General features: G+C 42.0%; 1 protein-coding gene across 9 annotated transcripts in view; it reads right to left on the reverse strand.

Annotated features, from left to right (window-relative positions):
• Window positions 1–812: 812 nt before the first annotated feature.
• RUFY3 (RUN and FYVE domain containing 3) overlaps window positions 813–25,494 on the reverse strand; it is a 46,247-nt gene continuing 21,565 nt past the window's right edge. For 5 of the 9 annotated variants that reach the window (XM_061442628.1, XM_061442618.1, XM_061442646.1 and 2 more), the window contains 17 exons: window positions 21,562–21,735; window positions 20,721–20,838; window positions 18,732–18,833; window positions 17,607–17,730; window positions 16,884–16,945; window positions 15,724–15,789; window positions 15,550–15,619; window positions 13,454–13,546; window positions 12,669–12,749; window positions 12,012–12,179; window positions 11,197–11,294; window positions 7,832–7,951; window positions 5,426–5,528; window positions 4,157–4,233; window positions 3,214–3,241; window positions 2,625–2,699; window positions 813–2,065 (listed from right to left, as the gene is read on the reverse strand). In XM_061442628.1, coding sequence (XP_061298612.1) covers window positions 1,922–2,065; window positions 2,625–2,699; window positions 3,214–3,241; window positions 4,157–4,233; window positions 5,426–5,528; window positions 7,832–7,951; window positions 11,197–11,294; window positions 12,012–12,179; window positions 12,669–12,749; window positions 13,454–13,546; window positions 15,550–15,619; window positions 15,724–15,789; window positions 16,884–16,945; window positions 17,607–17,730; window positions 18,732–18,833; window positions 20,721–20,838; window positions 21,562–21,735 — 1,703 coding nt within the window. In that variant the 3' untranslated portion in view covers window positions 813–1,921. Of the gene's footprint in view, window positions 2,066–2,624; window positions 2,700–3,213; window positions 3,242–4,156; window positions 4,234–5,425; window positions 5,529–7,831; window positions 7,972–8,153; window positions 10,338–11,196; window positions 11,295–12,011; window positions 12,180–12,668; window positions 12,750–13,453; window positions 13,547–15,549; window positions 15,620–15,723; window positions 15,790–16,883; window positions 16,946–17,606; window positions 17,731–18,731; window positions 18,834–20,720; window positions 20,839–21,561; window positions 21,736–25,494 lie in introns of those variants that run through there. The other 4 variants (XM_061442666.1, XM_061442681.1, XM_061442673.1 and 1 more) reach the window with 2 other exon arrangements.

Raw genomic sequence — 25,494 nt, forward strand, 5'->3', positions numbered from 1 at the left:
TGACTTCAGGGGACCTGCTCACAAGCTGTCCTATTTTTCACACCAATAGTCACAGCCTTCACCTTGAGCAAGCATAGTGGCAGCCGCTCCAGCTGGAATGGTCAAAAACTGGGCACAGGGCACACAACCCTTGGGAGCTGCAGTGTGCTGGTCATACCAGCATTAAAGTGATTGACAGGGAGGGCCCAGGTTCTAGTTTAACCCTCTCACGTGGAAATTGTGTGGGTCTCACTTTCTCCGTGGGGGTGAGTCACACTGGGTTTGGGTGCAGGGATTTGACATCTTTTCAACATGTACAGCACATACACAAAACTATAACACTGCACTCGGTGTCTCACCCCCCTGAAGGAGGGTACCCACACTCAAATTCTAGGCTTTTCGTATTTAACACTGTTTACAACTACTAATCTACTGTAAGGGACAGCAGCAAGGAAATGGATCTGGTAACTGCCACAAGGGGAGAAAAAGAGTAGAAAAACTACATTAAGTTCCCCCCCCCCCCCCCCCCCCCGTGAAGGGCAATAAGAGAAGTTGGAGAACTTGCGTGGCTCAACACACCAAGGCCTAGAGGGATCTAGAAGAGTAATTCATGATCCAAACTAGCGCCAGCCAGAAAATCTCAGCTCTGAAACACTTTTTAATGCAGTCCCAGCCAAGCTACTGAACAGAAAATCCCCTCTGAGGAATTAAACCACTACCCACTAATAGTATTTGTACAAACCCAAATGCATTTTTTGTTACATGAATACATCAAGTTTTCTATGGACTACAAAACATTCTGTGGTCTTCAAGACTGACATAAGCTTCCAATACAACTCTGACCTGCTGTGTGTTTGTGAGGAGGCCACCACCGCTTTTTGGAGTAACAAGAAATTCCATGAGATGACAGCAACAAAGAATGATTCAGCATAAACTGTGAAACCTCTTTAAACTGTGTTTCAAACTACCACTTCTAGTAGGTGCAAAGCATTCCGATTTCATCTTGCCTTCATTGTGATCTAGCAGAAAGTGAAACACCAGGTTTTCCATGGTGACTCTCAGGTGTGCAAGGGGACAAGGTGAGGTGGCCCTAAACCACTTTCTGTGTCTAAATACTTGGGACTCCAATTCCTCTGTTACCACACCGAGGTGGGAGGTACAATTTACACCCTTGCGTAGTCACAAAGTCAGTGAGGGTCTCTGAGAGGGAGGTCGGAGATGCCATAAGGCACTTACATGCCAGATCAGTGCAGGCCATCAGTTCTCATACTGTGCATCCATCAAAACCACCAACACCCTCACCCCTTACAATACAGAAGGGGAATTTTCACAGCTTTGATTGGTTTTGGTAGAGATATGAATACTAAGCCCATGGCCAGAGGGCTGAGCCAAAGAAATGAAGCTAGGAAGGGATTACTGGCATCTCACCCACCTCCTGACGCCTGGCACTGATGTAGCAGGTAGAGCCAGATTGTCAAAGGCAACTGGGAAAGGAGAAATGGGATTTCAAGTGCAACCAGACATGAGGATTAAAAAGCTCCTGTTCTGCTTTCAGTGAGCCTCTGCTTCACAGCAGCATGCTTTCACACCACATGCTTCATGATGAGAACATTCTCAAATTGCACACACACAGCTCTTTTTTTGGGGTCTGTTCTCACTGTGTCCTGAGGCTACTCAGGCACATCCTGGGCTACTTCCCATGACATTCACAAAGCAGTTCTCCCGCACAAGCTCAGGCCTCAGAGCAGGCAGATTTTTGTACAGGGAAGGCTCAGAATGTTTTGTTTTTTTTTGTCACAAGAGACTAAACACCATGAAGCTGCTTCCCCTTTGACGTCCAAAGAACACAGGCAAGAGTCTTCTCTTCACATTCCCCCAAACAACCCCAGAAACCATCATCAGCTACAACCATTTCTTGTCACCTCTCTCTGCAGCCCATCCCCTACAAGGGACTTGTTGAGTACTGTTGCATGAGCTGCTCATGGCAGGGATTGCAGACATGCTCGGGGTTGATACTAGATGGGAGGGGCAGCTCATTCACTGAGCAGGCTTCACAGAAGATGCCACCACAGTTCTTGCAGATGTTCTGGAAGGCAGGAAGAGAATAGAGGAATAGAGATGCTCAAGACATGACCAACAAAAAAAAACCTTACATTTCCTCTCATGAATATTCAGTCAACCCAAATCTTCTGCTGGGTTAGAGAAACGCTTCACAGCTCCACCGTGGAGTGGAGCACTCCCACTGAACACCCTTTTTGGTAACTCCTGTAATCCCTCTAGATTCGCACTAAAGCAGTGAGGAAAGCAAGAGGGGCTTAGCCACAAAAAAAGAGACTAAAAATAAGAATAAGGCAAGGTGGCAAGTGGAGAAATTAGAACTGTACCACTGCCTATTCTCACTTCCCATTGGTCCCCGAGGACCCCACTTAGCTGAAAAGGGAAGAAGGAAAAACAAACCACTGAACACCAAGCAGACTGAGGAGCCCTCAATCAAGCACTGTTCAACAACTTTAAGTGTAAAGTGGAGCTCACAACAGGGCTCATTTCCTTGTCCCAGGTCACCAGCAGGAAAACTGCACTACTGAAATGAAAATCGGAGGAAACAGTGTCACCATACGACAGGGACCACGAGTCCTTGAAGTTACCTTTCTTTTACTCCGGCTGCTTTCCTCCTGGCAGAGCTGGCAAATCTCAGCATTTCCAGGTCCTGAGAGCTGCTCCTAAACCCCAAGTAAAAACCAAGACATTCTGCTTTATGTGCTACTTTACACAGCACCTGTGTTAAAGCTCTGCAGCTGATCCACATCGTAGAACAGGGAGGAAGGTTTCACGTACTCATGTGTTTAACCCCCTCTATTCACAGCACATCATGCATTGGCAGGATCATCTACAGTCACACTGGCTACACCACACGGCAGACAGGGAATCACAGCACGGCTGTGGGAACCAAGGACCATGCAGCTCTGTTTTCAGGCCAGTGTCAGGCTGCTGGCCCAGCATCAAGGTGGGAAATCAACACCTTTTTCATTGTGAACAAGAGCTGACACGCACAGCAATGTTTTTTCTACTAGGGAACAATAGCTTCTATGGACTCTAAAGCCAAATTCTCATCAAGGCAAAACCCAAGGGCAAACTTCGGGGTATTTGGGGAGGGAAGATGCTGCAGTGACCCAGGAGCTCCCTCAGCACCCTTGTCCCTTCAAGTATTTCAGTGCAAGAAAAAGAATCACCAACCTGCTCTTCCTGCATGCTGCTCAGTAACCTGCAAGAGAAGAACATCATCACCTGGAGCTGGTACTTCACTCATTGCATCATTTCAGAAAAACATCTGGACCATCAGAGAATTCCTCATCCTTTTTTTTTTACATCCTACCCACACAGAACTTTGGGTTTGTCTCTTCAAAACCACACTGCCATGGCTGCTTGAACAAGAGATGAGGCCTTTATAAGCTTTGTCAAACAGCAAGGCAGAGCGGCAGGATGTGACTGGTGCTGTTTAGACATCCAGCACACCTGGCTAAATGGGAAGAGCTGTAGAAAAACTAGTAAAATACCTTCAGAAAGGGAGAAGTTTATAGAAAAGACTGTTTCGATGGTATAAACACAGTTTAAACCTAGTTTTAAACTTGTTGCTGCAAAATGTTTGAGCCTCTCTAGCTGCTGCAAACAGGCAGTGGTAATGGATTTAGATCCAGGTACAGCTAAGAATCATGCTATCTGAACTTGATCTTCATACAACCATCTTCTTGAAAATTATTTTGATTCTCTTTCTCCAGCAGCTTCTCTTCTGTTCCAGAAGCCACAGCTTATTACCTACAAACACCACTGACCCACCAACCCTTCTCCTTTCCCTCACCAACAGAAAGGCTTACAAAACGCTCATTGAGTAAGAACAATTGATCAAGAGCAGGTTTATAGACACAAATTGAAATAGAACTGGGAGAGAGACAGAGCTTTTCAGATCCAGAAGGGCTGAGGGCAAGCAGTAGAACCTCCTCCTTCCCTTTGAGTGTTATGAAAAAGCAGCAGAGACCTCAACAAAGGGCATGAGGTTGAAAATCTTTTTAAGAAAGGGGAGCCGCACTATTACAAACTTCCCATTAGCACAGAAATCAGCGAAGGGGAAGCAGGACTTAAAAAAGGAGAAGGCAAAAAGGAGATTTCCTTTCTTTCATACTTGTGTGTCAGGACACTGTTCCCTCTTAGCGACTGTTTCAGTTTAGCATTTTCTTCCTGGATTTTGAGCTTCCCATCCTGCCAAAAGGAAACATTTACCCATCAGTTGAACTGTGTGATGATTCCAGTTTCACCCCTGCCATACTGCAAAGGGAGACTTTACCTTGCTATTTTGGGAATACCGATCCGCCCCTCCTTGGCACAGAAGTGTCTTTGGACACTATGAGAAGGCACATACACACCCATCCACCCTACATAGTTTACTTTCTTTTGCTGTGATCAAAAAGCTGACTTCATATTTTAGAGATGGACTCTTCAACAGGTCCAATGACCTCCTTTTGCTAGAAGGTACAAGAAACTTCACAGTCACTATTGCTTATGTTAACAGCAGAGGCAGAAGAGGCAGATGGGCTGAACAGGCTTTTTAAAGACACTTCCACTGCATCAAGCACCGCCTACAAGTTTTGTGGCAACAGGGGCATCCATTCTGCAATCACTTTTTTTGTACCTTGGCTCACTGAAGCAGCCCAGGGGAGCCCAGTGAAGGCAACTCTCAAGGGCAGCAGCACACATGGGAATTGCTGATACAGCCTCTGTTATTACTTCACAGTTCTCACAGTTACAAGTTTTGTTCTCCAGAACAACTGTTTTACTGCCAGTCCCCAGCAGAAAAGCCTGATTTGCTCTGCAGAAAAAGCTCCAGAGCGGATTTTAGCTTTCAAAGGCAAACTTCCTACTAAAAAGGGAGTTTCACTTGGGAACTATGAGGTCTGCTCTCGAGATGAACACTGCCCTTTGTTTTAAAACCACCAAATTCACTAATGGGCAGCACTAAAAGAACAGTGGAAAGTAATCTGTGATGCCCTTGAGAGAATTTTGCCTTCTAAATTTTACTATCCATTTCTTTTGGGAGAATTTCCCTTCTAAAACAAAAAATAGAAGCATGGAAACTTGCTTTTCATCAGATGTAAGGTGTACAGCATCTCTCCTGCTGTATTACCCTTGGTTTTATTCATCTAGTGAAGACAAACCGCAATTACTACCAAAACCTTGCCAGGTACCCAGCCTGGAAGAGGAAACCAGTGTTCTTGCAATTTTTTTGGTGAGGCTCAACTCAGGAACAGCCTATTTAGTGTGTGTAAACAAATGTTCCAAAGCTCCCTTTGTTGTACTATATTAATATTACGTACTTATTGCCCAACAAAGCTCAGGAACAGCAAACGAGCAAAATGGAACTCCAAACACAAGCCAAAAATACAAGTTATCTTACCTGCCTGAGCCAAGACTTTGTGCCTTTTTTGTTTTCTTGGCTGCTTTGGTGACTGTGTGACCATCTGTCCCTTTCCCGCTTCAGTTCTAGTTCTAGGTGGCTCCTAGAATATCGAGGTGGAATTGTGAACAAAGGCTATGGTTTTCTAACGCTTGACATTGAAACATAATGAACTATTTAACCCTCTCTTCACATTAAAGAAACTGAACCCCAACTCAGGAGCTGAAAACTGCCTCTGAATAACAACTTGTCTGTGTGTTAAGTGTGTTAAGCCATAATATGTCAGGATGGATAATCTAGACGTTCGTCATCTAATTCCCGTTTTGAGGGAAATAAACCTCTTGACTACGTCTGGAAGTCCTGAAACAATACTTACTTCTTCATCTGTTACAGAGCTGTCAATATGCACCTTTTTTCAAAAAGACGTTCTTCAGCACATCAGCTGCTACAGGATGAAAGCCAACATCTTTAACCATTTCCCAAAGCTATCCACATGGGATTGATGGACTGTTACCCCCTAAGAGCTGTGGCAATTCTTCTGACACCTCACCTGAAAATGGAGCTTAGTCCTCACGGAACAACTGTAGGCTCCTCACCAGAAGTGCTCTGCAGCCTCTGGTCTAGCCTAACCTGTACTAAGGGATGACACGTGCTGCTTCAAGACTGCCAAGCAGCCTAGGCTTTGGTGTCAGTCCCATGCACCATGTGCAGTGGTGCATCAAGCCAGAGGGAAGAAAAATGTGTCTGAGTGCAGCACATTCATATTTGGGAAAACAACTCATCAGTGGTCAAGAACATCTGAGGTCCCTGACGCAGTCTGAAGGAGGCTCAAGAAGAGCACAACTCTAAATCTATCTGTGGATCATAGAATCACAGTTTGGTTTGGGTTAGAAGGGACCTTAAAGCTCATCTAGTTCCAACTTCCTGCCATGGACAGGGACAGCTTCCACAAGACCAGGTTGCTCCAAGCCCTGTCCAACCTTCCCTTGAACACTGCCAGATCAAGGAGGAGCCTTCACTCTGGGCCACCAGAAAGCTCAGAACCTCCATGACTGCCTGCGTGGAACACCAACAAAGCTCTCTGTGCACATAGACCGTAAGGGACCAAAGCACTAGAAACTCTGTTTTCTGAAATCATTCCAAGTGAAACACAGTAGCTGCCATAGGGAATGATCCCTGCTCTGAAATCAGATCCTAGAAACTGAGTATCTGCTGGTAAAAGTAGCAGCAAGACTTGTACTACAAAACGTTCAGAATCCTCTTTGATATTTAAACCAGCATTATCCATTATTACCCTTGTTCATCTCCATACCACTCCGACAGTTGCTGAAATAACTCGTTATGACTACAGCTGCATTAATTCCATAGCCCAACTGAACTGAGTTAAGCTGGTGGAGACTTAGACCCAGCAACGAACACTTGCCCATGTTGATGCTTAAACCAACTGAGGAAGTTCTTGTTTATAACTGGATTTACAACCAACACTACCACAAAAAGCCCCATCTCCTCTTAAAGGAATGTAATTCAAGCAAGACTGCCCACATCCCACTGCAGCACCCTCCAGCAACTCCCTGCTGTAGAACCTCAGCTAAATAAAGCAGTACAGCCTCCTGGTAAAGGAGGCTCAATCATTTTCATACTTTCTTTGCCATTTAGCTTGAGAAAAAGTCCAGCTGATGTAAAAATAGACCAGTTTGCATATGCAGAGAAGATGCCTTCCCCCTTTATAACCAAGAACACTGCTAAGCTCACCCACACACACCCAGGACCTCACACAAATCTGTGATAAAAGCCATTTGCTGGTTTTCTGGGGAGCCTCTGTATCTTTTTGAACAAGGAAACAAAAAGCTGTGCCAGGAGGGGAGCAGGGGATGAAAATAAAATGAAAGCACACAGCAATGCTTTTCCACAATTCATCCCAGTAACCTTGCAACAAACTAAAGATGTGTCATGGCTGCAGAAGGAGACACTCTTCTATTTTAAGATAGATAAGAGGATTTAGCTGTTTTCCCAATACTCGTAAATGGATGACACTGCAGGGGAAAATAGGACCCTAAAGCTCATCCAGTTCCAATTCCCTGCCATGGGCAGGGACACCTTCCACTAGACCAGGTTGCTCCAAGCCCTGTCAAGCCTGGCCTTGAGCACTGCCAAGGATGGGGCAGCCACAGCTTCTCTGGGCAACCTGTGACAGTGCCTCAGCACCCCCACAGGGAAAAACTTCTTCCTGAGATCTCAATTTCCCCTCTGTCAGTTTAAAGCATTTCACCTCCTCATAGTTAACACCTGCTTGGCATCTAACACACCATGTGTCTTTCTCCACCTCAACCCCCTCTCTTTGCCATCACTCTGCCTGCTTTCTACTAAGGACAGCCCAAAAAAGAGGTTGGAAAATGGTCTCTTCACCGCTGCCTGGAGAGCTCTTCCACTTCGAGCTGGAGGCTGTTGATTTTGTCCCCAAACTCCTGCTTGAAGAGGCGGTTGTCTTGCTCGGCCAACTGACGGTCCTTCTCTGACTGTCGCAATCTGGATTTGAGCCACATGAACTTGTGATAAAAAACAAAAGCCATGGTGGGGAGGAAGACTGAGTTTAACCAACAAATAAAACACCCAGTGAAAAGGTAAAGCCAAAAAAAAAAAGAAAAAAAAAAAAGGAATGATAAAATCAATGGGAAGGAGGAAAATATTTTAAAGAAAAGTAAAACGTAGGTGAATCAGGCAGAAGCTCTGATTTTCAATAGTTTTTATTCTATTACTACAGTTTACAGCCATTAGATGAAAAACATAAAACAACACTTTTATCCAGATTCAAAGCAAACCTCAAGTACACAGAATTTTAAGTCCAATTTGATTTTAATGTACGTTACATTTCAGCTCTACACGTGTAACTGGAACTTGCAACATAGGTTAGCTACTCTATTGAGAATTAGTGCATTTTCCTGGTCTCTTCCATGGACTGACACAAGGCATTAGTATACCAAAGCATTTCCACTCTGGGCCTGACAACAGAAAAGGCCAGATCCTTAATTCTGCCTTATTTTAGCATTATTGTGACAACAAACCCAGCACAACCCCTTAATTCCACAGAAATCTGAGGAAGAGCAGGTGAGTTAACTGTTCTAATCAGCAACTTGGATACCTTGATGAAAGCCTCCACCTTTTAATTATTATTTTATTATCCTCCAGGTAGTTAAAATGAGTTTCTAGTTAAAGGTTATTAAAGGTTAACTTTATATTTCCAAGCACACTACTTGGGCATAACAGAGAGATTTCAAATGGGGTCTCCAAGTCTGCTTGTGTCCCTTAAATAAGCCAAGTGATGGTACACATTTATGTACAGTAGGACTGGGCTGAGCCTCACTGATTTTAAACATACCTAGTGAGGATCAATAGGGCTTCTTTCTCCTGTTGCGTTTCAGTTACATCTGCCACCTAGTACCCCAAAGAGCGCTATCCCACAGAAAAAAGGGAGAACTGGCATCAAAGAATTTTTACAGTCATCTCACCACAGCAAAAAACCCTTATTCAATACAGAAACCACCCAGATATGATCTTCTTGAAAGCAAAGAATAATCTCAAGGAGCACTTATAGCATAAGGCCTGTGGCAGGCCAGCATGGTGAACTTCTGTGGCCCCAGGCATGAGAATTATTAGTTTCTAATAGTCCCAGCTACAGTTATTTAAAGTTTTACACTGGGGTGTTAAATTGGCAATTATTTTTCCTATCAAGAGCTGATTCCCAAGCTTTAGCTTTTTTTCCATTAGCAAATTCCATTTGTATTGAGCAAGAAAATCTCCCCAAGCAAATGAAAGAAGTGCGATAGTAAAATGTAACTCTTCCTTTTTAACCACTAGCTACTCAGACAAGGAATGGTCAAGTACCAAATTACCATTTCCGCTCCCCACCATTGCGCATTTTGTTCCTTTCTTCTATTTTTATTTTATGCTTTTGTTTCTTTTAAATTCTAGAGTAAGAAGATCAGATTTTTGTTTTTAAAAATGTAACTTCCCTTCCTAGGAAGAGGAAAGACCTATCAAAACACCTCTCCTCAGCTTCCTTCAGTTGGGAAGAACCTCAATGCACATCTAGCAGGATTCATGGCAGAGGTAGAAGGCAAGGCAATGCAAAGATAAGGAGGTTTCCACTGAACTTACCACTCTATCATGTTACTCTAAGACACCTAGCTACTAATCCTGGACACATGAAGTTTAAAGGAATAAGGAGAAGTCCCCACCCTCCCACCAAGTCACTAAGGCAAAATTGTTGCAAGCAGTCTTGTTTACAAGAGGGCTGGTCTTCACGGTGATGATCTATCGCATCTCGGACTTGGGGCTGAACCCACACAACAGAAGTGAACAGGGAACGGCTTGGGCTACGCACACAACTACTTTCAACAACTTCCAGGGATGCATTTTTTTCATCTACTGCACAAAAAGGGGAACACAGAAAACTATTTGATTTCCCAGAGCTGGCCAATCTGACAGCGGCTTGACCAACGCGCCTAGAATCCGTAACGGTTGAAGACTTGTGCTGCTGTATACGGTGTGCATCACCAGGGTGTACAGAGCCACAGATCTCCCATTCCTTATGCTTTCCTGGTGTGTTTACTGGCCAACTCATTGGTACTTTAACATGGTTTAAAGGGCAAAGTTAGGGATTTTTATACCTGACTCTAAATCTCTGAAAAAAAAACTCACTGATTTTAAAAATTCAGCAAATTCCAAACCAACTTTAGGTGACAATTAACATTTTAACAGTTGCTTTTAGCAATTTGCAAGTTCTCCCCTCATAAAGGAGTTCTGATGTCAGAGCTGTGAGGTGACCAGACATAAAAATGTCTAATGATGCTTCTGGATCAGTTTGTTTGCTGCACTATTTAAGGTTTTTGCCTGTTTCACCAAATCCTTTTCACTGTTTAAGTAAGTCAGAAGGAGGGTGATGATAAAAAAAGGAAAATAAGAACAGCAAGAGAAAGAGAGTAGATAAATTAGCTGAGTAGGTATAATAAAACATTTCAAAATACACATTTTCTACAAACAAAATGACTTTTTTTATAAACAACCACTCAAAATATAATCCTTAAAATGAGAACATTAATTTAGTGCAACGACATACTCATTAACTAAGTCCCAGGCACCACATACATGCTCCTGAGAGCTATGCTTTTCTTGGAGCTAGCACAACAGTCAACAAAATTCCCAGAGACTGAAGTTCTGAACCTCTGGCCAAAGCTCTGCAAAGCTTGGCTTTGAGAACAGGACAAAAAGGAAAAAGGAGCATTGCTTCTTCTCAAATCAATCTGATTTCTCATAAAGAGAATGCTTCTGTTGGGGGTATTTTTTCCGAAGAGCACCAGAGAGATGTGGAATAACCAAGGTACCTCCAAGCCTGGCTTCTGCTGCTCCTCCTTCCTCCTCCCTCTCTAATATTGTCATTAACAGTCAAGAACTTCTCTAAGTTCCTATTTCTATTTTTTATCAGTGCTATCAGAGACAGTGATTGACTTGTAATGACTGAACAACATACAAAAGAGCAGCTGATGTAGATAAACAAAGCTGCTGTGTTCATTACTGGTTTAGTCATATATTCTTTTCTCCTGCAAGCCCTCCAGAGCATGCAAGACACTCTGAACAACATCTCAAAAATCAGAGCTCTCCTCATGTAGCTTTGCTCATCAGTGTCGGAGCAGAGCACTTCCATTCAGGGTCTGCAGGACATTACCATTAGAATATACACATGCTTTTGTAATTGTCAAAGCTTCATTTTTTACCTTTGTTCAAGCTGTTTGATGGTGGCAGCCATCTGATTTGTTTTTTCTTCCAAACGACTGTTTAATTCACTCTTCTGTTTCACTCCCATGTCTGAACTCTGCAAAAAGTAGCATTGTGGAGCTTTTGTAAGTAGCAGTAAAACCAAAATAAGCCACCATAAATCATGTGGCCAATGAAACCAAAGGAATAGAAGCCTAAGAGGTAGGAAAAGGTGCTCAAAAAGCAAAGGCCAGATCAATACTGGAAGGACAAATATCTTGCCATGCCGGTGCAGGCCACATCTGGGCCCTACAAAAAGGCAATACCACCATCAGTGAAGCTTCCTGTACAACAAATATTAATGTGGTTCCAGCTAATATCATTCAACTGCTTTGCAGAGAATGACTGGCTCAAGGAAAGCAGAAGCAACTCTTTCCTGTTCTAAAGTTTATTTTGGGATTTTTTTCTGAGCATTTTGTGTTGCTCTTTGTCTTAAGAGGCTGCTTTTCCATTACTCAGTAATGTATGTAACTACACCATACACCTTCAACACCAGATTGTACTGGAACAGCAGCTACCATGGCTCAGTTTTTATACCACAGAAGGTACTTTTCCCAGTGACACACACATATTTCTGGATAACGATGTGTCTTTCTTCAGAAGAAACTCTATCTTCCCTCAACCTCCACCTCAAATACTAGAGCTTTCTTGCATCAAGACAGAAGTGTGCTGTCCAGCCTGTAACCCACACACTGCACCTTTTAAATAGAGAGGGGCAAAAAGAAGAAGAAAAGACATCACTTTTATCCAGAATTTGACTGAATTATTTTCCTACCTGCAGCTTGAAAGACAGTTCATGCTTTAGGGCCCTGAGATCATCCAGCTGCTGCCTGAGCGCGACCAGCGCATCCTGCTTCTCGCAAACATCTTTCTCCAGCATCTTCATGGCTAGCTCCATCTCCTGCCGCATCCCAATCTGTGCCTCCAGCTCTTTCTCCACATCCTGGAACACACAGATCAGGCAGCATCAAGCTGGAAAACGTTAACTCCTAAAAGCATCCTGCTCAGGCATTTTTCTCCCCACTAGCTGAACATACGATATGGAGTAACAGTTCAGATAATGGCAATATTCTTATAATCACAGAATGGTTTGGGTTGGAAGTGACCTTAAAGCTCATCCAGTTCCAAACCCCTGCCATGGGCAGGGACACCTTCCACTAGACCAGGTTGCTCAAAGCCCTGTCCAACCTGGCCTTGGACACTCCCAGGGATGGGGCAAGGCAGATGCATCAGTCCCAGAAACACAACTGCACTGCTCATTTTGAGAAACAGTCCTGAAACTGATCAACAGAGCCACAAAATGAAGCAGGAAGATGAGAATGAAAAAAAAAAAAAAAAATCTGGTCAAGCACTGTCAAAAGTGATTGTCTGACATGGAGTTATTAGGTGAAAAAGCCATTTACCAGGAGCTCCCAGCCCACACAGCCCTTACCAGCCGCAGCTGAGTCTCCTCCTTTAACTGTTTTCGTGCCTCAGTCAGTGCATGTCCATCAGCAGTTCTGTCTTTAGTGACCTAAATTAATCAAGACACCCAATTAGCTTGTCATTATATACTACTAACCCTCATATTTGCTGATTATTTGCTTTTCCCACCACTTGGAAAACAAATTCTGCAACTATCAAAAATCAGAGCTCCATTCAGCATGCAGCTTCCATGGGAATTTATTCTACTTCCCTGTCTCACCAAGTGCTCCATACACTTCAATGGGTATGAATTATACAGACAGTGTCAGTTTTCAGGACTTTCACAGTATATTATGGATGGTTACAAATCCTCAGGAAAAGATCTTGGGGGTTTTAAAATTAAAACCTGATTTTGCCATAGTTACTAGAGATCCTGCCCCTTGATTTCTGAAGAGGGTAGTGTTTCAGGCCAAAAAAGCACAACTCCTACATCCAAACTGTTCTGCTAGCCTCTCAGTAAATTATTCTTCCTCCTGTCGCCTCTGACACCTTGCCATGCAAGCCATGAACATGTTGTGTGAGCTCTCAGCTCTGCACATGCTCATGGTTTCATCATCTATGGCCAGACAGGATTTACTGTAGCCAGGATCCATCTGTTACCCTCCATGAGGATCCATCTGCAGTCACTCTTACCTATTGCATTTTTGTGTGAGATACATAAGGAAATAAAGTCTCTTTCAAACATGGACTGCAAGTTCAATCTAGGTGGAAGCTGCCCCAAAGGGCCAGTAAATCATTCACACATACACCAACCTTACGACTGGACTCTAAGATGTAAGAGCTTTCTTCTTTAACCCGTTCCATCTCCTCTTGCAGTGTAATAATCCTGTTGTTTGCAACTGCAAGCTGTGAACAAAACAGAACAACAGTAACATCACAAACATACTTGGGCTTTCCCCCCCCCCCCCTCTTTAGACCCATCTTCTTCCATATTTGGAGTGGCTAAAGACAACTTGGCCTCTAAAAACAGAGAAGGGCTACTAGAAAAACCAAAAGCATCAGTTAGTGCCAGTGTGATGGATTTTTAATATTAGCCAAAACAGAGACTTCCTAACCTATTTTGGTTCCTGTCTTTCAGTAAAATTACTGACTTGTTGAGGACTCTACCTGCTAGACTTGGTGTAACATGTGGTTAGCGCAACTCAACCGAAATCCTCACTCCATTCCCTTCCCTTGCCAAAGATAACAAGATGGAAAAACGTGAGCACACAGCAGCTAAATTTTGCTATTTCTAGCAACTGAAATCTGCTACCAAGAAGAAATGCTTGTGTGGGTTTGCTAAAGCTTCAGTGGTTTGGGTACACTGCTAGGCAGAGCACCTGAGATGTAAGATGCTCAAGTATTTGGGCAGGAGAAGCACAGTGAGAATCTCACCAGAGGAGGATTTGACTGGAAATGGAGCATGAACAGCACAGGCCACCCTTAGGAGACAGCACATCTCCCTCAAATGAGTTCCCAAAGAAGACGTCACTGCAGACTCACATCATGTGTCAAAGGCCAAAATAACTTCAGAAAACTCCTCCTGGCTTTGTAAATCGTAACTTACATAAGCCTTGCACACTAGAAAAACTCAGTGACATTCCAAGACATCAGCCATTTTATTAAGTGACAAACCCAAACAGAAATCACCCTGATAGAAGCCTGAGCTTTGGTACAGCTCAAGCCAAATGCACAAATTGATGTCACATGTGACACAGTTCATTAACTACATCCTGCAAACACCCCGGGCTGGCACAGTGCGTTCCAGTGTCACTCATATTCTTACTTTGAACAGTGTGCAGACTTCACTGAGATGCAAACAAGTAAATCATTAAAAATCAAAAACCACTTCAGTCAGCACTGAAATTACTCTCATGGGTACACTCCTTAACTGGCATAGCACCCATACTCTGCAGGTGATAAATCAGTAGCACTGAGAAAGCCAGCCTCTATGCAGACCACTTATTTAGAACTAAAAAAACATTTTAATTGTAAAAAGCATTTTTTGCTCCTTAATTGCAAGAGTGGATACGGTAATTTCCATCACTAAAGCTTCTCATTGTCTGGAATAGATCCATTAGAGTAATAGTTCAATAACCAGACACACTCTTAATGAGGATGAACAAGCAAAAAAGAATTTCTATTTCCTATTTGTTCTGCAAGAGCACTGAGACATCCCAATCAAAGTCATTCTATTCAGCTAAGTGACATGGGGACAGAAATACTCTACAACCATTAGGATGAGACCTCCTATCACCCATTTGTCAGGGAACTGACCCCAAAAGATTTTATTACATTTATGCCATTACTAATGAACTGCAAGACCAATTTAAAAATACAGGTTAGACCTCTGACTCATGTACCAACCATTTCTCATACTCAGACTGAAAAATGTTTCATCCATAATAGTAATTTTTCCTTTATTTCTTGCAAATTGTGACAGGCTAGAGAAAGTTATTGAAACATTTCAATTGCTATCTTTACACTGTAGTGAATTTCTGCACCATCAAAAATGTCTTTGTCATGGCCGGACCTCCCATAACCTGCATCAGCTGTAGGGCATTTGAAACTACAAGTACCATACAACTTATTCTAAGATATTTTCCAAATATCAGAAAGCATGCAAAGACTTCAGAATGATCAAGTGCATTCAGCAGCTTTTGGGTTTTTTAACACCAACATTCAGTTGATTTTCCACCTCACACTTCGTAGCAACAGCCAGTGTAATTCTTCAGCAGGTCAGTTATTCCAGGTTCATCATTAAACACTCACCATTACATACAACAGACATCCAAAAATAACTCCTCCATTACCTTTTTAAACCCAATTCCAAAAGGCTAAAACATCAAATTATTTCCTATTACACTTACCTCCTCAGTCAGTTTAGTGTTGGACTTTTCTAAGGCATCCACCTTGGCCTGCAGGTTGTTTACTGTAGCACTGTTGAAGAGAAAAAAAAGCCCTACAGTAATTCCTGCTTTTTAAAAATCCTGGTTTCTATCTTGTAACACTAGATAATAAAGAATAAATAAACCACATCTTACCTTAAATGCCTATTGAGTTCTTCTACATAGTTTTTCTGATCCAAAATAGCAGTTATCTGACCATCTCTGGAAAGAAGAAATACCATTCAGCTCAATCATTTGGATTCAAGGAACTAAGAGACTCTACTAAAGGTCAAAGAGGAAATGTTGTCATCTATATATCTCTCCAGCATAGCACCAAGACCCTAGGTCTCAACGGACTATAGGATGCATACGAAACAGAAAAGTCAAGTTACAGTCTATGCCTTTATCATCAGTCACTGTTCCCTGACTTCTCAGAAGCTGCAACTGCTACGCTCACCTGGACTACACTGAGGTGACACACCAACCAGAATGATTAAAGCAGACGGCATTTCAAAGAGCACAGCATTATTTCAAAAGATCAAAAAAAAGGGTTCTGAACTACTGTGATACTGGACAGGAGTCCAAGAGTCATCCCACCAAAATCCAACTGTCAACAAACACATTTTGCATGCACTTGTAGCAGGAAATCTTGACTAAAGAAAAACATGTTCTAAAAACTACAGCTAAAATAAATGCAAACAAAACACATGATCCTGAAGGATAATTATTAAATACATACCTGAATTTAAGGACTTCCTTAGAAGGAAGAAGTACTCTTAAAGAAGCTCAGAAAACCCCAACACCTGATGCATATGTCAATGTGCCTGCACTTTATTTTCCAACTACTTGCTCTGAATGTTGCACAGCCCATTTGAATATGGTGGCACAAGTACTTTAGGCTATTATTAGTTATGGGAATTATTATTAGTTATGGGAATTAGTTATGAGAATTACTATTTTTTTTCTAAGGATATTCTGGTACCAAAAATCACCTACCTGCTAGCCATACAAGGGGCAAAGGCTACTAAGCTGCCTACCAAAAAGGCTTTAAAGAAGGGCAGTCCTAACTCACTCTTAGAACATTTTTATCTTCAATTGCTAGTTGAGGAAGAACACAGAATTCCTACAAGAATTTACTTTTCCTCTGTCCCCTCTCAGCATTTCCAGTATCTTATTAATGTTATGGTTTATCATAGAACAGCAATTCAGCCTAAGTAGCTTTTTAATTAAAAACATAACAGCTTGCAGGGCAACCTGGAATACTTGAATACAAGTTACCAAGAGGTAAGAAGCAGGACAATTGTGTATGTACCTACCCTTCGCTGCCTTTTGTGCTGTTCCCATCTTTCAAATACATTGAGAAATCAATAACCCCAACCTAAAGGTAAAAAAAATGCATTTAACATTAAACACTTTTTCTAAGACTAAACACTGTCTGTAGTTGTGAAAGTTTGAAGTCATTCAGTTAGGACATCGATACATGATGTATTACAACAAAGACTCATTATACCAGTTATCTATCCAAAATTAATGAAAATATGGCTTATTTCAAGCAAAACTATCCTAGGATAAGCTGCAAGTAATAGGCTGTAAGAATAAGCTGTTACCATCACCCTACCTGTACGTTCACTGCTTATGCAAGCTTGAACATAAGGGCACACAGGCTGATTTTCTTTTAACAGCTACAATGACTTCATCACACAGCATGAGTGAATTAACAGTTCTATCCATTTCTCCCCTTATTTTAGCCAAGTCCTTGCCCATTTTCACCTCCTTTTTCATTTACTACATTTCACTCCACAGTGACCTGTGTGCAGACCACAGCAAACTGTAACAGCAATGAGCAAACAAAAACCTTGAGTCTCTGATCTCAGTGCCACCAGCTAACCAAAGACCACACTCACAGTAACAAGCTTATATTAGCCTTGCATTGCATTTAGTAGCAAACTTACATCTCAGTTGATTAAAGTCCTCTACAATGCAAAATTCTTTCAATTCAAATGAGCAGAAAAACCCCACATTAACTGAATACCAAATACCTGTGAGTCCAGGTCTTCACCCTTCATGCAGAAGTTGGCATCGATGACATTCAAACCTACTAGGAGGCCAGCAATGATTGCACCTTCTTCTTCCATCATCAGTGCATTAGGCTCATAAAATTCACTGCATGATGTACAGCAAGAGAAGACAAATGTTGAATCTTTAAAAGTCAACTAAAAATATGTCAATTAGCATGGGATGGATCCCCTCTATTTCAGACACACAGCAAGCTCAGCCTCAACAAAACCCTAGGCTGTGGCATGCTGTCCACACAGAAATGTACTTCTGTGTACTGTCCATGTAATTTTGCTCTGACTGAACATATCTCTCAGCAGATTAAGTTTTTAGGCAAGGCAAAAACCCAGGGAGTTGAAGACCTGGTTACTCACCACTGAAATGTGCTGGAAAGTAAGCACAGCTGTGGAGTAATGGCACAGCACACTGAAGATTTAAGAGTGGGCTTAATATCAGAGTTTAAGTAGCACCCTTCTATTCCTCTATTACCACTGTGATTAACACAAGCCACTGCCACATTTTCCAGCAGACAATACCAAGTTGTCCTTTCTAACCTCAAGTCAGGTATGGATTTACATGGACAGCCAACAAACACCTACTGGTTTGAGTCAAGGAGCACCCAACATGTTTATTAAATCCTACTGCTATACGCAGACATAGCAGTTCAAATCCATGGGTTTTCAATTAAACTACAAAATCATTGCTGGTTTATGAGCAGGAAGCAGAGATATGTGGAAGTGAAATTATTTGTTCCAAGACAGACAGTAATGGAGTGACAAGGTCATAAATTTTCCCAGGGCCAAGACTGCAGATGGAGAACACTGTATCTCTTCTGTATCTGTACCTCACCTAAATAATCTCTTTGTAGCCAAAATTTGTGTTTATTCTAATGAATATTTGAGACAAAGTGGAGAATTAATAGCTTCTGAATTAAGAAAGAATACCGAGCTTTTTTTAGTCCCCCAGAAGATGGTCTGCATTTCACAAACATTAACATTTCTCACGAAAAGTACACACATACTTTAACACTTGGGTGTAGAAGTTCATAAAGATCTTACAAGAAGACAGAGGCGAACATAATCTAATCTGAGGATGAGCTCAGCACTCACCTGAGAAGATCCTTTCTGTTAATCAAGGCTTTCATGTATTCAGAAAGCTTCTTCTGCATTAGAGCCAAGCGAAGCCAAGCTCTTCCTCTACCCACAGGTGTCCTACAAACGCCAGAAACAAAACGGTTACAGACATACTTCAATGTACATTCACAAACAGCTCCAATAATCCCCTTCTATCTGAAGGATCCACGTCTCAAAGAGAGTTGGCACTGATGAACGGATGGGGCTTTGAGCAACCTGGTCTACTGAAAGGTGTCCCTGCCCATGGCAGGGGCTTGGAACTGGATGAGCTTCAAGGTCCCTTCCAACCAAAATAGCCTGGGAGTCCATGAAAACCAGGAAATACAAGGTATTTAAGTGCAAATAGTTACAAAATACTTTAAGCAATCACTGTTTCTCTCATAAGTAATTCTGCATTTTTTGTTATACTAAAAATATTTCCCTGACTTAACATTGCTGGATGTTACTACACAGAGAGAGATCAACTGCTTCAACACATCACGTTTTAATTCAAAATCAGCTTTGCACAAGGCAAGTCAGAATAACATGTATACTTGAGTTCATCACAGATGCCCAAGTGTCACTCCTTCAGGGAGGTATTCAGCTGAGTGAGAATCCACAAAGACAATGGAAAACACAACTTCAGTATTGTTCTCTTCAACTAGTTTGCTTATTAACATGCTCATAGGATGCAATGGGTTACAGCCACAGTCCTTTCCTCTGTTTCTTCCAGCAATCTGAAGCACACAGCTTTAAAGATACAACTGATACGCTGCATCACAGCTCTGGCGCATCTACCCTGGCCAGAAGCCAGCACCAGTTGCTCCAAAGGAAGATGTAAACCCACCACATTGAGCAAGATACTGATCAGAAGGAAATTTCTTCTCCACCTCCAGCAGTCAGTCAACTGTCTTATACAAAGAGCACATGGGGCACTTCTTTTTCTAGCCTTAACTGGAATAAGCAGCAACTGCCCATGAAAGCCATCTTCACTACTCCCCATTCTTGACCTCACTAAAACATGACATGACATTTCCCAAGGGTTAGTATGAATCCAAGGTTTCAACACTTAATTCTAAAACTGCTCTTTCTTTCAATTTATTTCATATTTTAATATTCTTTTACAATAGGAAAGGGTACAGGAGCTCTGCCACAACATTGCTGGCACTGTACACTGGTCCTGTTAGCTGTGCCAGGAAGAGTCTTGCACAGATCTCCAGTAAAAGCACTTGTCCATACACACATCACTAAATACAAACCTGAAAGAAGCTGTTACTAAATCTATTAATCTCCTCTTTCAGCAAAAAAGATTCAACCTTAGTCCTGCTGCTCATACAAAAGCTTCCTTGCATCTTTTTTCTATTCCCAGGCTGAAAGCCTCTTACAGTTTCTTTTTTAGCATGGGAATAATCAAACCTGAATCTGATGTCTGAAATAACTATGGAATTTTTAAAAGCAATATATGGTTTAGGTGATTTTTTTCCTCCCCTCTTTAACACAAGCTAGAATCTTGTCCAACTTCGTGCTGAGCTTCCATTTCACACAAACTTTACAAGTTTACGTGAATTTATTTAGAAGGAAAATCACCTCTGTCTATCAGCCTCAGAACTATTTAACCTGTAATCACCCTCCTCCTAATTCCCTTCCTCTTCAGTCTGACTTAAGAAAAAGTCAGTAAAGGCTGTTCCAAGCCCTAAGACTCATGGTCACTGGTTTAGAGCTAGTAATAAATGCACTGTAATAAATGTCCATAAATGCAATACTGTCCATAAATGCACTACTGCCCATAAGAACCCATTGAAGGAGTATATCCTATGCTCTCCTTCTGCAAGTCCTTGATTAAGAAAAAGAGAGTAGCGATCTATTTTTATCAGCCCAAGGTAGCAGGATTATTCCTGAAGGTTATCTTTACCCTTCCTTCTCCAGGATCCCACATACAATAAAAAAAACATATTATGTACTTGTGCAGTAAAAGACTGTACTTACTTCAGCCCTGGGAGATCCTTAACGCTTGCTGTAATCTCTGCAGCCTCAGGAACAAGTTTTTCTACTAGTTCTAGAGGTCCCCAAAATGACTTGTTTTGCCCAAGAAAAGTCTTTTTGGCTAGAAGAGAAGATGATGTAAAAAGAACCCATTAGGCATGGTCAGAAGTAAAGAAATAGTAGACAAAGACTGCCAGAAAGGTTCTTCTAGGCCTGCTGCTGTAGGCAGCAAGTACCGAAGATAACTTCTTTTGCCCAAGTGTGACAGTTACTGGTGTCATTCAAATAAGGCAACAGGAGCTCGAGACAGATGCCAGAAAACAGTCCACACATCCCAACATGAAAAAAACAACATCCAGTGAAACCCAGCAACTCAGCCTCACTGCCAGAGGTCAGAATTTCTACTAAGATGCTGTCACTCTCTCTACATTACACCTGATGTGTGCACAGTCATTTTCTCTCACTGGCCACCACCTTACAGGGAGGAGGACCACACCACCACTTGGAACCTGCTCCTTCTCCACAGACAAAAAGGGAGTCAGGAGGTTGCTGAGGAGCTAATTTTATCACTGATAACTTAGCTGTACTCAAATCACAGGTAAAGCTGGTTTAAAAATGGCAAGCTCCAGCAACAACTGTGAACTTTTCACCTGCAGTGTTATACCTTGGGTGAGATTTTTCTCCCTTCCTATGGCCTCACAAGTCAACTGTGACCACAGAGGTGACTCTGGTCCACCCCTCTTTAGCCTACTGCAGATTCCAAAATTAGATTTTAGAAGAAGATTTCTCTTCTCACTCCTACACTCTGACAAACAGCCTGGAGGACCCCTCTCAAGCATCTTACCTTTCAGGCCATGTTTAAGGCAATGTTCCATCACAACGAAAAACTGCTGGAGAGGTGCGTAGTCGGAGTCCAGTGTCCTGCCCAGATTAAGCGCCGATTCAATCAACCCCTTGATACTCAGTTTCGCCATGTTCATCAGGTTCATGCGTTCATTCGCCATGAGATAGTTAGGATCTATTAAAAAAAAAAAAGGAAGAAAAATACTGTCAAGTAACAAAAGCCATTTTTAATACAATAACATATCCCATCTCTCTCTTTCTGTTCCTCAATTTTGAAGACATTTTTAGGGGGAGTGAGAGTTTCACATGAGGCACTTTCTTCAGGCCTTTTGTAGAAAAAAAATCAAATTTAACTAACATTTTTTGGCCAAAGCCACAATGACACGGGAATAGGTAATATACCACATTAAGGGTGCCTCAATACTTCAAATAACTACCAAAGCTTTACATTTTCAAGACAGAAAAGCTTGAAGGCTGCTGTTAACATTGTGCTTTAAGTCTTGATGACATGTTACTGAATGTTATGCCTATCACTTGTTCCAACTCATATCCCCAAACGTCGGGGATATGAGTTGGAACAAGTGATAGGCGTGACGACGCCAAGTGAGTTCAACGTTGTTCCCTACGTCGAACAACTACAAACTCATAAGAATTTGCAACTCGGTATTTGTTCTTGCACCTAAAGGTAACCATTAATCAACTCACACTTAATCCAGTAATGTGTCTTTACCCAGTGTTGCATCTTTCCTTCTCATTATTTCTTTTTTCCAACTTGGATGTAAAATGGAGCAAATCCCCTCCTCTCTTCATTTTATCAAGACTACTGAGTTTTACCCCTGACAATTAGGAGCTGATGTTCATGGCTCCTCTGCCAGCTCACTCTATATCCCAACAAAGATCCTCTAAGACTATATTCTTCCTTTACCACATTACAAATATTTTGGACTTCATACTTGCTAGTTGCTTTTCATCACATGAAATAAATACAGACATCCATTTTCCAATCTACTCCAGGCCTTCAGGCCTCCTGCTCCAGGACTTGTACAGCATGCCCATACCAACACCTATCCTCTCCTCCCAAACACCATCAGTGCATTTCCAACACCTCAAGAAAGATACTAATTTACAACAGTGCTGACCCCTGGTTCCTAAAATGATGTTGCGTTGGTTAAGTTTTCTGTTTCTTTCTTTTCCCTGATAATTGCACAACCAATTTTTGCACTGAAATTCTTCAGTGCAAGCAGCTTCATCCCTGTAAGGTACATTTATTCTGTAAACAGCCATGGACCCTTGCTTGAGCCAACTTGCCACCTTCATGAGTGTGAATTTACCACACTTACCAGCAAAAACATGACAAGAGGACATCTAAGACTACGTATCTAAGCACAGGGTACACATTTTATCTGCTGTACTGACAAAGTATGCTTGCATGTAGCAAACAAGTAAAGCAAATAAACACTGGAGACCTAAGAACTAGATACAATTCCCTAGGGGATGTCTTGCAGAAGTTTGGGGTTGCTTTCAGCAGGTCTGCCACTGAGTATACATCAAATCTCTACTAGGTAGGTAGACTTGAGCCATGTGGATTGTTAACATTTCTCATCCTCTTGTCAATACAACTGTGAAGAACTACAGCTTGCAATTTTAAAAGCAACAACCTAGGCAGAAGAGGCCAAGGTGTATATTCTGAGATTACTGCAAACTCCTACAGGACTTGTCCTGATGATGGAAAGTCATCATTCTACTTCATCATGATGCTGCTACTAAGTCCAGTTGCTGAAACACAAACTTCTCGTCCTCTCAAACCTAGTGCCACTGCAGAGAGGAATCTCTGCAGCACCCATCAGCCATAAGGAGAGCAAGGAGCAACACTTCATAGAACCATGAAAATTCACATTGTTCCCACCTCCAACCTTCACTATCTCCTGCAGGTTGAAAAGCACTGTAGGCCCAGCAATCTGTAGCTGACAGGAGTAACATTTTGATTTCAGTAACCTATGTCTGAATCCAAAACAGGCAAGAAGAGCAACCAGACTGATTCTGCTTATGCCAGACAGAAGGAGACACCAAAAGGCACTTCAGGGTTGGGAGACAAGAAGCAACTACTGAAGCAGAAATGGAAACATCCTCAAAGAACCTGAGAAATTATGAAAGGGAATGGAAAGACAGCATTTGTGAAACCTTGGAACAACAGGGGATGTGCTGAATCTGCCTTTGAATCATGGTCAGGTACCCAAAGCTCCACAGCAGGCAAGGTCTCATTATTGCCACTTAGTTTTTGGGTGGCCTGTCTGCCAGAGGACAGACTGTTTTATTGGGGATGCTGATGATGACGTGGAAAAATACTCAGACCAAGCACTGTGGCAACAGCACTAACACCCGTGTACACACTATTGAAGCTGAGGGCTGTGAAGAAATCCATAGTGTAGAGGTGAGATGGACCCCATTCTTCTCCAGGATAAAGCAGGACCTGAAGTTTCCTGCTCTAAATTCCACTAGAAGTGCACTAAGCAGAGATGTTTGTTGGAGAAGGGGAAAGTACATATGGCACTAAGCAATGCCAGCTGGAATTGCCACCAGTTGACAGCCCCAAGTCTAGCTGTGTGCCAGGACAAACCTGCTGCCATGGACAAACACCTCCTTGTCCAGGGAACTGGCAAATAAGTCCAGTTGCTCCTTTATCTCCATCCAATCTTCCATTGCTGAGGGATAAAGTGATCAAAACCCCTCGAGAGTTTTGTTCTACTAGGACTACGCTCTTCAAGCACTGATTGCCTCGGCTCGCATCTTATCAAAAGGCTGAGATTAGGCAATTCCAATTTATTTTCATCATTTAGGAAGCTTCAAAGTACTCAGTTAAGAATGAAATTCTCACAGAAGCAATAGACTGCAGAAAGATTTCATTTAGTAGGTGATTTTTATTGCCTTTGCAGAGCTACCACTATTTTAAGCAAACAGATCTGGCACGTACATTAAGCAGATCACCTGTTCTATGATTTGCAATCCATATTATGATTTCCAGCAAGGCTAACAGTCACCATTACCAGGAACACAGACTCAAGAAAAGCAAGTCAGATGTAGTATTTGCAAAAACTATTAACTATTATTAATTGTGCATGCAATTAAAACACTCTTCTGGATAAAACTAATGACGAACACCTCCAACAGCATCTATCACAGCTGCCCTTTCAGAGTACATGAACATAACTGTGGCGTTTGTTTCTACTGCAGACAAATACTGTCACAAAATAATGCTCTGCTTGTTTAGAAATATTACTTTGGCTTCAGTTATTAGCTAATCTGAATTATGGCAGAGTCCAAGGATACTGCTCAGGATCAGTGTCCTACTCCATTACATACTCACAGGAAACCATACACATTTCTTAAGAGTATGGAGAGCTGCTGCCTCACACAAACCTACACACTGAGGTCGAAGGCATGCTTTTAAGGGTAAGGCACATAAATTTCCCTGAGTCTGAGAGGTCTGTGACTGCTGCATAAAACATAGGGCTATGCTTTCATCTAAGACTAAAATGTGCAATCACAGTCTAAAGAATCATTACATTCACTAATTAAAGATTTCTACTTCATTAGTCTGTTGTGAACAGCGGTGCTCTGTGTAGGCAGCTCATCCAAGATTGTCATCTTGCAAACCAAATAACTGTTATATAGTATGAAACAAGATAAAATCACAAAGATTTATTCCAAAAATTAAATCCTAATTTATACTATTGTTATGTGCACTGCAACATATACAGCTTTAAAGCAGTAAGCAAAGATGACTTTTACACAGTAACACTACCCAAAGAGCTTTAACTCAACTAGACACTTTTTGCTTTGACAAGTCTGACACTGATGCGCAATTGAGAATCTCTGTGTCAGGATCTTCCCCAACTCTCTCTTGCTGCCTTGAACTGCAAAACCTCTGCCTGTG

The sequence above is a fragment of the Pezoporus flaviventris genome, unplaced genomic scaffold (assembly GCF_033815535.1).
Source record: "Pezoporus flaviventris isolate CSIRO_AGI_PZ_B2104156 unplaced genomic scaffold, CSIRO_AGI_Pfla_v1 ptg000002l, whole genome shotgun sequence".
Taxonomy (NCBI): domain Eukaryota; kingdom Metazoa; phylum Chordata; class Aves; order Psittaciformes; family Psittacidae; genus Pezoporus; species Pezoporus flaviventris.